Source organism: Dermochelys coriacea, chromosome 2 (assembly GCF_009764565.3).
Source record: "Dermochelys coriacea isolate rDerCor1 chromosome 2, rDerCor1.pri.v4, whole genome shotgun sequence".
NCBI lineage: Eukaryota > Metazoa > Chordata > Testudines > Dermochelyidae > Dermochelys > Dermochelys coriacea.
Window position 1 is genome coordinate 267,797,891 of NC_050069.1, and position 12,277 is coordinate 267,810,167.

At 52.5% G+C, this 12,277-nt stretch overlaps 1 protein-coding gene across 1 annotated transcript; it reads right to left on the reverse strand.

The window, feature by feature from the left end:
* Positions 1-312: 312 nt before the first annotated feature.
* Positions 313-5,231, reverse strand: LOC119851199 (cathelicidin-2-like). The gene is made up of 4 exons (XM_038390640.2): positions 4,866-5,231; positions 3,278-3,385; positions 1,593-1,676; positions 313-638 (listed from the first exon to the last, which is right to left on the reverse strand). The coding sequence occupies exons 1-4, from the start codon at positions 5,049-5,051 to the stop codon at positions 504-506; spliced, it is 513 nt and encodes a 170-aa protein (XP_038246568.2). The 5' UTR covers positions 5,052-5,231; the 3' UTR covers positions 313-503.
* Positions 5,232-12,277: the final 7,046 nt, after the last annotated feature.

Consider the following 12,277-nt stretch of genomic DNA (forward strand, 5'->3'; position numbering starts at 1 on the left):
CGTGTTCGCTCACCAATGCACCTTGACTTTTCCCTTTCAAAGAGGATGGCCCTCCTTTTCTTTGCTGCAGCGTGTCCACCAGTCTAATCAGCAACTCCATTGCTCTGAGCTCAGCAGAAGAGGTCCTTTCCTAGCAACTTCGGTGAGGGTGAGGAATGGAGACCGATCCTGCCTAGTGTTTTTCATTTGCTAATAAGGACAGGTGCCTTCCTTAGGTTCAAATCTCCATCTGAGTGTGTCATCTGTCCCTCCCCAGCACAGATGGGAAAGCCACAGCTCGGTGCTGGGATGTAAAGAGACAATGGCAAATACTTTACAAATTAAAACGCCACCACATTTTATTGTAACGAGCATAATGAACCACATGGAATTAACAACCCAGCTATCACTGGCAGGAGTTTGCCCAAAGATGGTCAGATGTGATTCTTCAGGCCTCTTGTTCGTCCAGTGTGGGTCTATGGAGAGCTGCTGTCAGGTTCAATGGAGTGGCAGCCCATGGCTCTCTATATCATTCCTGGTCTCCCTCCTCGGGGAGGGCCTTGTCTTCCACCAGCCAGGAGGTGCCGGATCCCTTTCTTAAGACCCTTTTTGATTTTCCTCCTGAGTTTTCTGAATATGGACCTCCTGACACGAATACGCTAGAAAGAGAGAAAAGCCAGTGAGCATTTCCTGGGAGACTGGCATCTGCTCTACAAGGGCAGGGTTTGCTTTCGCTGTGGCTCTCTGCCTTCCCCTACATCTGCCCCGCTCTTGCATGTTTCATCTTGCAGTGTGGGGGAAATCTCCGTTTAGATGCGGTGTTCAGACTCCCCTTTTGTAAGAATGTGGCAGAATTGTCCTGCTTGAGCTGCGAGCAGGAACTGAACCTGGGAAGTCTGGAACTAAGAGCATCGCTTCATCTCTGTTGGCCCACTTGTGTGGTGTAATATTCCAGCTCCGTGTGTGTTTGTGAGATGGTGTCCCCTAGTGGCTTGGCCTATAAGAAGGAGAAGAGACCTAGTATTGCCACTAGCTAAGGGAGGCCTTCTCTGGCTCAAGAGGCCAGGGCCTGTGTGTTTGGAGCTAAGGGACCTGGTGGTGGTGGTGGTTCTAACTCATTTCTCCCCAAGTGTGGGAGATGTGGTGTTGTGTGTGTTATCTACAGTGCATCATTTCTCTATAGCAGGGAGGGACCTGTTATAGGGAAGAGAAGCCATGCAGCAGGCCCCTATGTCTATTTAGAGAAGTCCTGTGTTGGAATCAGTGATTCTATCCCATAATATTCCTCAACGTTCACATCTGGACAGTGCTTTGAACATGTAAAGTGCTATAGAAGAGCTAGGTACTGTCACTAGCATTGACTTTCCAAACCCTGTGCCCACCCCTCAATCCTGCAAAATGTGGGGAGTGTCGGACTCCTTATTAGCAGTGGGAGGAAGGGCTGCAAAATACAATACAAAATACAAGGGCTGCCAATCAGACCAGGCCAGAGCCTCTCTTGTGACTGTGCCCCAAGCGCATGCCCTTGGGCAGCCATCCTGGGGACAGCATTACAGTGTGGACTCTCTGACCCAGCCCAAGTGTGCCGCACACCAGCCGAATGGAAAGCTCACCTCCTGAGCCACCGTGTCGCAGGTGAGCAGAACCAAGGGGGCCTCCGGCTCAGTGGAGATGGTTCCTGAGCACACTCTCACCACCTGCAAGGGAGGAAAGAGGAGAAGACAGATCAGTGTCACAGGACGTCCCATCGGTTTATTTCCAGAGAAGGGGTGGGTAGTGGAACCAAACCCCCATGGGACTGAGCAGGGGACGTTTAGCAAAGTGTCTGGTCCGTTCCAGGTGTTCTGGTGTTTGATGTCCCTCTGTTGTTAACACGTCACAGAGGAGACAGGTCTTGTTCCCAGGACTCTTGGGAGACATCTCATCTAAGGAAGGGCCTGCAAGTTGTCTTAGAGTGGTCATGCGGGGGGGTTACGGCCTGCCCGCTACACCCTGTCCTAGCTGCCTGCTGGGACCAGGATCAGCAGTCAAGTAAATCACCACAGATAATGTGTCACATGCAGCTCAATGGGGGGATGCATTCTTCCCTCGATATGAATCCACATCTCCAGGGACGCTCCCAGGGGCCGTGGGTACGTATCAAAGGGAGAGAGGCCAGAGAGGGGAACACGCCAGAATTTCAGTTCTTGAGCTGCAGTGAAATCTTTTTGAAATGCCCCCGGTTTCTTGCTCGGGAGAGAGAGACTCGTTAAAGAGGAGCCGCTAAAGCTGTCAAGCATGTCCGCTCTCTCTGCCTCCAGGACCCGCAGTCACGCTGCTTGCTGTCTAGACTCCTGAGGACAACAGGATTGGAAGGCTTAGTGCTCTTTAGGGCCTTTTCGATAAGCGCCTTCAGCTGGAATTATTGTTACTTATTATTTGCCTTATGGTAGTGCCTAGAGAGCCCAGCCAAGATATTGGTTGCCACAGAGGATGGCTGGTCCAGCAATTAAGGACTGCCCTTGGACTAGGGATACCAGGATTCAATTCCCTGGGGCATGTCACTGAGTCTCCCTGTGTCTGTAAATTGGGGATAACATTTCTCTGAGGATAACTACATTAAAGACCAGGAAGTGCTTTGAGATCTCCGGCTGAGAAGTGCGGTGTAAGAGCTAGGGCGTAGTAGTATGATGCGAGAGCCACAGGCAGACACCCACAAAGAGACAAAGGATGGGAGAAGGGATATTCCCTGTTTGACAGGTGGGGAGCTGGGGCCCAGACAGGCTGGGACTTGCCCAGATGCACAGGGTGTTCTATGGCAGAGCCAGAAATTAAATGTAGGTTTCCTGCGTCCGTGTCCAGTGCTCTTCACCACACGCTCATCCTCCCTCTTCTGGAACTGTTCCTTCTCATCCTACAGGTGCAGCCATCTCGAGGGTCCGTGGGGAGGCTGCCACGCAGCTAGGACAGGGTGCAGCCGACAGCCTTTGAACATTGTGTTTGTCATGGGTGTGTTGGCTTCTGGAGGGGGTTGTTTACCTGGGCTAAAATGACCAGCCTGAACCTAGTACTTTATCCCAGACCCCTTTAACTGAGGAGAAGTTTGGATTCTGATCTGAATCCATCAGGGCTCAGGACCTCTCCGCCCCAAACACAAGGCTGCGGAAGGCTGCAGTTTATGGGGCTCTCCCAGATGCTCCCTGGGAGACTGGATAGCATTTAGGAATAACGAGAATGGATGGACATCAAGAACCCAGTCCTGTTCCCAATCCTTAGGAGGAGGAAACGGAGCACTTCAAAACACAGAGCATCTCCTTACCCCATTGCTCCTGAAGTCACATTCATCAAGGAGCAGGTTCTCAGACACGGGGCACTCAGTCTCTTTCACTGTAAACTCCAGCAGCTGGAGGGTTTCATTGGTCGCAGCCTGAGAAGAAATTAAAACATGGCATTAACTCTGCACTGGTCACTAGCAATGCACCAATGTGCATTTATCTGCTAGGGAGCATTCACTCTCGTCATTGAGATGCTCTGCTAAATTAACCTCTCCAGTGCGTGCAGCAGGAAATTCCTCCGCTGGCAGGTAACTAATACATGGCAAAGGGCGCTATTGCAATCGAGGTATCTTAGAGAGACAAGGTGGGGGAGGTAATATCTTTTATTGAGCCAACTTCTGTGGGTGAGAGAAACAAGCTTTTGCGGTATCTGTCAGTATTCAATCGAGCGGTAGCTGTACATTGAAAATAAATCATATTGTTGCACATGGTTTAAGGATATGTAAATAAGACTTCTCTAGCCTATTCATTGCCCGTTAATTACACAGTGAGACATAAGCCACCTCTGATTATAATTGGCATGGCACTTCTGAGCCCCACTCAGGGACCAATACCCCATTGTGCTAGGCAGTGTGCAAACACAGAAAAGACTCACTGGTGGTTTTCAAAAGGAGACTAGCTAGCCACCTGGCTTGGATGGTTTAGGCACAACAAATCCTGCATTTTGGCAGGGGTTAGACTAGATCACCCTTGCAGTCCCTGGTAACCCGATGGGTCTAGGGTTCTAAATGTCGTCACATTATGGTTTCCCTCTGCCTTTGCATATATGACTACTAACAAAGGGCTATGTGCACATATAGAAAAGGGAACCTGACCCAGACTGGAAAAATCAGGTAAGATTGCAAAGAAAGCTCCAGTTTGCAAATCAGAGCCCGAGACCTAAACCAATCACTAACCCATCTCTCACTGTAACCATCACACAGGGTTGTCGTAACCCTAACCTCTGTCTTGGGACTTAGAGAGACTCCCCCACTGTAGCCTTAACCTTCCAAACCTGCTCCTCAAATCTGGGGGCAGTAGGAGTGGCCCAGCTGTAGATCACTCCACTTGCTAGCTGAGAGTGGGATTTTACCTCTTCTCAGAGCCCCAGGATCTACCCAGACCTTTATTTCCCCCCTCAGGAAAACTTCCAGACTGAGCATCCTTCTGATTTTTCATTGGCTATTGCCATGCAGCCAGTACGTGCCTGCTCCATTTAACAGCCGACACAACTGGCCTGATCCTTGGAGTTATGAGCCATCCCCAACGTCTGCTGAAGTCTAGCGAGAGCAGCACGTGCACCATTTTAATGCGCTAGGTGTAGGGGTGTGAAATCAAGAGGGGGCCAGCTGGATCATTCCCACCTATCTCATTAAATCAAAATGAGAGGCTGATCTATGATCAGCATTTGAAGTGGAGCCGGTTGTTCGCAGGAAGCAAGAAGTTTCTGTGTTGTAACTAGCTGGCCCTGTCTACAAGCCAAGAAGGGGGTTAGGATAGCCTATACATTTAGGGGACTGTCAGAACTCAGGGTCCCAAGGCTTGGTCTCTGATATCCAGCAGCAGTTACTACATATGTCTCCAGGTACTTACCCAGTCAGGTTGGGCTTCTGCTTCTAAGAGTCGGAAGGCAAAGTCTACGTGTGGTTCTTGGTTGTAGAGGTCTATGGCCAGGGAAACAGCCTCTTCATAGCTCAGCATCTGCTGTGGAGGAGGAGGTGATGTGGTGGTTGCTACAGCCACCCCGAGCATCATCAGGACTCCCCAGCAGCTCTCCATCCTCAGTCGTAGGCCTTGGAGTGTGAGCTGGGAATGTAGCCCTGTGGCCTTAGGGGGAAGCCCTTTTATGCCCTGCCTCCTCTGGTCCCTTATGCAAGGTGGCCTGTGATGGACTGTGAAAGCCCTTTGCTGAAGGAGGCAGGTTTCCTTCAGTGCCAAGAGTCCCCTCCTGGCCAGTTGGTGCATGCACACCCAGGGAGATGCTTGATTTCGGGAGAGGGAGAGGGGGCGGATTTTCTGATGTTGCTGAAAACACTTGGATTCACTAGCAAAAAAAGCTGGCACACTGGAAAGGGAGGGAGCGGGCTCTCGATGAGGCAAGACTGTAATTTCCTGACCTCCCGTTAACCTTGGATTCATTACTTCATATGCTGTGATCACCCAGGCAAGATAACACCACTGCGAGTCAGCAAGATAATAGGCACATGTTGTCCCTGGGGACGCTAAGGGAAATTTTGCCGGCTCTTGTTTCTGCTCTGAAAACCCCCAGGTGCCTCTCCTCTCCGACAGCAATTCGGGGCCCCAGGGCAGAACAGTCAATGGGCCCCCTACAAAGGGATGGCTGGGGTTTGATTCGTGCAGGTTGGGCCGGAGCTGGGCCCCATGCTGCTGCTGGCCTGGTGTCCACACCAGGAGCTGGACCCTGTGCGGCGGCTGGTGCACACACACACCAGCTGCGCCCGCACAGACGCCATCCGCCTGATGTTTGAGCAGTGCTGCACCTGCGCTGGCTGGTGCCCAGCGAGCTGCTGCTGGCTGCACTTCCGGCGCCCACCTCGCTCTTCCAGCACAGCCGGCACAGGCGCCGACTGGAGCACCCACGGGGAAAAAATGGTGGGTGCTGAGCCACCCACTGGCAGCCCCCCAACAGAACCTCCCCCTCCCCCCAGCCAATCAGCGCCTCCCACTCCCTCCCAGTGCGTACTGCCAGCTGCGGATCAGCTGTTTCATGGCATCTGGAGGCGCTGGGGGGGCGGAGCGAGGGCACAGCGTGCTCGGGGGAGGGGGCAGAATGGGGCAGGGTGGGGCAGGAAGAGGCGAGGGGAAGAAAAAAGCAGGGTGGGGGTGGTGCGTGTGCGGGGAACTGGGCAGAGCAGGCGGGAGCCCCCCCATCCCCGGTAGATTAGAAACTCGGCATCTATGACAGCCAGGGCTTCCACATACCTGCTCGGCTGCCTTTGCCACTGCTGGTAACACCCTGCGCCTGCCTAGGAGCCCTTTGGCCCATCCCGGTGCTTGCCCCTTTTGCCCTCCCCTCGTCGGCGGGCCTGTGCCTCTCAGATGTGCTCTGCTGTTCAGCGTCTGTCCCCCTCTGTCTGATCCACAGAGGTTATGAATCCATTGGGGGTTAGGTTCTCTAGCACCAGTTGTAGAGAGATGACTGTCCTCATGCAAACCCAGCACATAGAATCATAAAATATCAGGGCTGGAAGGGACCTCAGGAGGTCATCTAGGCCAGCCCCCTGCTCAAAGCAGGACCAACCCCAACTAAATCATCCCAGCCAGGGCTTTGTCAAGCCTGACCTTAAAAACTTCCAAGGAAGGAGATTCCACCACCTCCCTAGGTAACGCATTCCAGTGTTTCACCACCCTCCTAGTGAAAAAGTTTTTCCTAATATCCAACCTAAACCTCCCCCACTGCAACTTGAGACCATTACTCCTTGTTCTGTCATCTGCTACCACTGAGAATAGTCTAGATCCATCCTCTTTGGAACCCCCTTTCAGGTAGTTGAAAGCAGCTATCAAATCCCCCCTCATTCTTCTCTTCCGCAGATTAAACAATCCCAGTTCCCTCAGCCTCTCCTCATAAGTCATGTGTTTCAGTCCCCTAATCATTTTTGTTGTCCTCCGCTGGACGCTTTCCAATTTTTCCACATCCTTCTTGTAGTGTGGGGCCCAAAACTGGACACAGTACTGCAGATGAGACCTCACCAATGTCGAATCGAGGGGAACGATCATGTCCCTCGATCTGCTGGAAATGCCCCTACTTATACATTCCAAAATGCCATTGGCCTTCTTGGCAACAAGGGCTCATATATTGTGCGGTTTCCTTCCAACATTCTTTAAAACATAAGATCGAACAGAACCCCAGGTGGGTGCATGCTGGGGCCCGCACCCCAGATGTCATGCAGCATTACTGTCCGGGTCGTTTTCTCTAATGCTGAATGTGGAAATAGACATTCCTGCCCTGCTTGTTCAAATGCAACCAGGACTTTGGTATCCCATAGAATTTGCAATATCTCCTGCATATTTGCCTGCCTTTAGAGGGATGGTGCTCATTGCTGTAAGGGATCAGGGCCCGATTTCCAGAAAGCTAGGCACATGCGTGTTCCTGCAATTGCATGGATAAATAATGAATTGCATGGATGAGTGCGCACACGAATGGGGTCATTCTGCTCAGCAATTGCTAGCCAATCATGTTTTTATGGGCAGTTACCCGCTTTCCATGGCATGTGTTGTTGAAAACCTGTCCCTGAATTCTTTGTGTTGTTAGAAAGTGTGAAACCAGTATAAGCGAGGACGAGTGAAGGCAGTGGCAGAATTCCTGCCATGGGGAAGTGTCCTGTGAAACTGCTTTACTGTATTATCCTTTAGCGTTGGGTGGTCGAATCCAGAGTTTGATTCTTCCTCCGCTCAGAGGCACTTGGACCTACCGAGGGGTTGGGATTGGCCTGTGATGCAGATTGGAACCAGCTTTCAAATTTAGATCCAGATCTGTGAATTTTCTAAACATTGGGCAGCATTCATCTGTGGATTTGGAGGGCTTGAAGTTCCTGTCTTAACTATCTTAGATCCTACAACTCCCAGTGGGGGCAAAAAACCTAACTGGTTTCAAAACTGAGCTTGATGATTTTATGGAGGGGAGGATACGATGATACTGCCTCCAGTGGCATGTAGCCGATCTGCGACTGCAGATAGTAGCAAATATTGCCAATGGCTGGAAACGGGAGAGTGGATGGGCCAGGCTCTGAGTTACTCCAGAGAATTATTTCCCAGGTGTCTGGTGTGACACTGCAACCAATATTCTTCGCAGTGATATTATTATGATAGGATTATGACATAATTATAATGCAAGATAAGTCATGTGAGTGTCATTGGAAAAGTGATGTTTGCTGAATATGATTATCCTATTTGTATGCATGTATCATTTTTGTATCTGAAGTTATGAATATTGACCATGTATCTGTATTTCAAATGTAGTTACACCTGTGTAATGCCCACTAGACAAGATGCTTTCAGTCTAGACAGCTGCTGGGGAAGGGCCTATTCAGGGCAATGAGCTATGAAGAAAAAACAATAGGCCTTAAGAGAAGCTTATCTCCCACCTGGGGTGCCTTCCTGAGAACACGACAGACGGCCTCCAAATAATGGCTGCTGTGACTGTACAAGGGCATATGGCTAGACCACATGTCTTGGGTTTCAGGGGTTTTCACTCAGCAATTCCTGCACCAAGCCTGGTAGCTTGTGACTGAACCAGAGTGGGCCATTCAGAAAGATGGCCACTCTTGACTGAGAGGCTCTGGGAGATGAGAATCCACCACATCCCCTGGGTGAGCTCTTCCAGAGCTTGACTGCCCTCATTGTTAAAAACGGGCACTTTATACACAAATTAACATGAGTGACTTCAACTTCGAGTCACTGGATCTTCACTCTGGGTCCCTGAGTGATCTTCCCACAGGAAGCTTCACGTATTGCAAAGCAAATCAGCTGCCACTCGGCCAACTTGTGTGTGTGTGTGTGTGAGAGAGAGAGAGAGACCCTTAAAGGCCCTGAATAAGAGCTAATATTAATAGTACTAGTGCACTGATGAACCTAAAGTAAAATCCCAAGGAAGCCCAAGGAATTCAGATCCTGCCCCGAACTCTATGGCACTAGTCTCTTCACAGCCGGTCCTGTCTTTTACTTGGCGTGTGAACAGGCCAGTCCAATGAGATATGGATCCTGAATGGGACCTCTGGATGTGACCTTAATAGTAATTAAGGAGTGTTTAGATTGAAATCTAAAGCCCCGGGACTGTGTCTTTTTCTCATCTGGGAAGTGCAATGGTCTCCTGTGGCAGTAACGAGATGGGATCCTGCATAAGTTCACCCTGCCAGGTATTCATCAGAGAGGCTGTCAGGAAGCCTTGCACTGTCCCAGGAATGCACAAGGGTGAACCAGCCCGAATTCTTAGCGTGCCTGACTTGAGTCATTGCCTTCCCAGTGCTGTTTGCTGCTGTTTCCAGCTCACCTGTACCTCTGCTGCTGGGATCCTCCCGCCCGGGTCTCCACTGGAACACTTGCATCAGCCCTGCTCCTTGGGTCTCACCACAGCTGGCATCATTCAGACAAGCCCCGATGCCATGAAAGACGCTTAGACCGTGCCCGGTGTCTGTGGCCCCTTTCTGCTGCTTGCTCGGAGACCGGCTCAAACGTCAGTGAGCTAGTTTTGTTTGGAGCAGCACCGGGTGACCTGGGAGGTCGTTTAGTTTCAGTATGTCGAACAGCTGAGTACCAATGAGCTCTGCAGCTCCCCGCTGTGGAGGAAAGAAAGACCAGACCAGTGCTGGTGGCTCTTGGAAGGCAGCATGGTCCAGGGGATAGAGCGCTGGATTAGTAGCCAGAGAAACTGGGGTCTGTTGCCGGCTCAGCTGCTGATCTTCTCTCTGCCTCTGTTTCCCCTCCTGCACTTTGTGTTCTCTAGACTGTAAGCTCTTCGGGACAGGGACTCTCTTACTATGTGTCTGTACAGCACCTAGCACAATGGGACACTGTTCTTGGTTGGGGCCTCTCAGGACCCCAGAACATAACAACCTAGTGATGGCAGTGCTGGAGTAAAGCCTTTTGGATGCAGCACGGGGTCATTTTTCAGGCCACCCCGGGAGCACTGAGCCAAGTCCTCTGGATGCTGCAGACTCCAGACTCTAGCTAGGGCCTGTGTCTCATCACTACCATCCCATTCCATATCTGTTATAAGAAACACGTGCTCACAAAAGTTGGCAACTGTGTTTCACACCTACCCCATTTGGCCGATATCTGCAGTCCTCAAGGCGGTAGCCAGCCACGCTTTTCCAGCAGTTCGTCTCTTTGATGGTGAAGTTGATGCTGAAGTGCGTGCCCCAGTCAAATTGATAAAGGTATAAGGACAAATCTTTTAATGGCATCCCAGGCATCCGCTATCTGCCTGCTCAGGTCAGCAAAGCCACTTGCTTTTCAGGAGGTCGGACTAGATGATCAGAATGGTCCCTTCTGACCTTAGAATCTATGAATCTATGAACTGTTAGTCTATAAGGTGCCACAGGACTCTTTTTGCCGCTTTCACAGATCCAGACTAACACGGCTACCCCTCTGATACTTGACGGGCACAAGGGGGCAGCCAAACCCGGGGCTGGAATGAATCCTCCATGGTGTCCCTGAGAGATGGGGATAACGGATTATCATGCTGTGAAATCAATCCCGCAGGCCTGGGGTTCTCTTCCTGCCTCTTGCTCCTTTCCCTGGGGGCAAAAGGGGCTCTGCGTTTCCATCTTCCAAGTGCTGGGTCCACAGCCCAGACCAGTGTCCCTTCCACGTGGCCCGTTCTCCAAAGCAGCATCAGGGGTTGGCCACCCTTTGACGTGGGGCTGCCTGGCAGGCACAATGGGGGGCTGAGAGGCTGGAGCACTTTCAGAGGGGCCTTCAGGCAGGGACTCAATCATCAGGGAGCTCCCCTTTGCTGCCTCCCAGCTCCCAATCCCCCTCAGCTGGGCCAGCGCGAGCTGACCCCCCTTCCCTACCCACCCCGTTTCACTCTGCTCCTCCCAGCTGGTGGGAGCTCTTTTGCTCACCACCACTGAGCTCTGATATGACGGGGCAGCACATGCAGGGAACCAGACCCTTCGATGGCTGGCTTCACAGCCGTATGACCCCAGGAGGGGAGAGTCGCTCGGCCTGACGGCAGCTGTGCCTGGGGGAAGAGAGAGGCCAGTCCGAGTCCTGGGGCAATGACAGGTCAGTGATGGAGGGCCAGTCACAGAACCACCCCCAAAAGCAGCCTCTGGAAAGCCAGTAACAACACACCAAAAGGAGGAAGACTCCCCTGCACAGGAACTCCAATTAGGAGTCAGTTTGCAGACCCTTAGCTCCTCCAGCCTTTAGGAAAGGAAGGCTGGTTTTGGGGGTTAGGCACACAGCTGGGAATCAGGAAGTCTAGGTCCTAGACTCCCTGTCTGGCCTGGGGCCTCAGCTCCCGCTCTGTAAACTGGGGCTAATGGTGCCTCCTTTCCCCCCACCCTTTGTCTGTCTTGGCCATTCAGCCTGTCAGCTCTTCTGAGCAGAGCCCGTTGCTCACACTGGTTTTGTACAGCACCTAGCACCTTGGGGCCCTGATGTCGCTGGAGGCCTCTGGGTGCAAAGGCGGTACAAGTACAGTAACTAATAACCTTCCTCCAGCCCACCCAGCTCCTGGCTCACTTCCCCAGAGCCCCAGGCCGGTCCCCTTTCCAGCCCCCGCCCCATCCCCAGCTCTCCTTCAACCCCTCTCCAGCCTCCATCAGCCCAGCCCTAGGCTCTCCCACCCCTGATCTCCTCTCCCCTGCCCCACGCCCTTTTAGCTCCCCTCCTGACTCCACTTCCCTGATCCACCCCCCCCAGCCTTGGTTCACCCCCCCACAAGCCCTCCCCCAGCTCCTTCCCCTCAGATCCCTTCAGCTGCTCCAATCCCGCATTGGCCCCAGCTCTGATCCAGACCCCCTTAGCTCCACGCATTCCCTTCCCCAGCCTCAGCAGCTCCAGTTCAGACCCCCAGTTCTGCTCCCACTGCCCTCCCCTGTCCCCCTCCAGCTCCAATCTAGCTCCCCCCCCATTCCACCCCCACCCCATACAAAGGGGTGGGTGCTTTTACCTTGTGTTTCATCTCTAGGGGGGCCTGTGTCCCCTGTCTCTGCCTGCTGTGGCCCCCACATGTTCCCAGTGCTGCAATGCCACCATGGCTTCCCCATCTGTCCTTGCTGGCTGCTCATGCCTGGAGCCACTCCAAACAGACCCCCCCCCCCATCTTAGCCACCCCATTTGCCCTGCGTGGCCGGCAGGTCCTGCTCTCCTCCAGGGCCTCTCTCCATTGCGAAGCATTGTGGCTTAACTGCTGGTAGTGGCAGGAACACATGTGGGCTAGATCCAGGAGCACTCCATGGCCAGCAGCCCCCTGCAGCCCCAGCACAGAGAGCCTTCCCCCACCCCGGATCACGGACGCCTGGGTTCTATCTATC

Excerpts from the sequence above, each read along its gene's own strand:
- LOC119851199 (XM_038390640.2), bottom strand. The coding sequence starts at position 5,051 with ATGGAGAGCTGCTGGGGAGTCCTGATGATGCTCGGGGTGGCTGTAGCA. Across the intron at positions 3,386-4,865 it reads CAGAAGCCCAACCTGACTGG|GCTGCGACCAATGAAACCCT; the intron begins GTAAGTACCTGG and ends ATTTCTTCTCAG. Across the intron at positions 639-1,592 it reads GCGACACGGTGGCTCAGGAG|CGTATTCGTGTCAGGAGGTC; the intron begins GTGAGCTTTCCA and ends CTCTCTTTCTAG.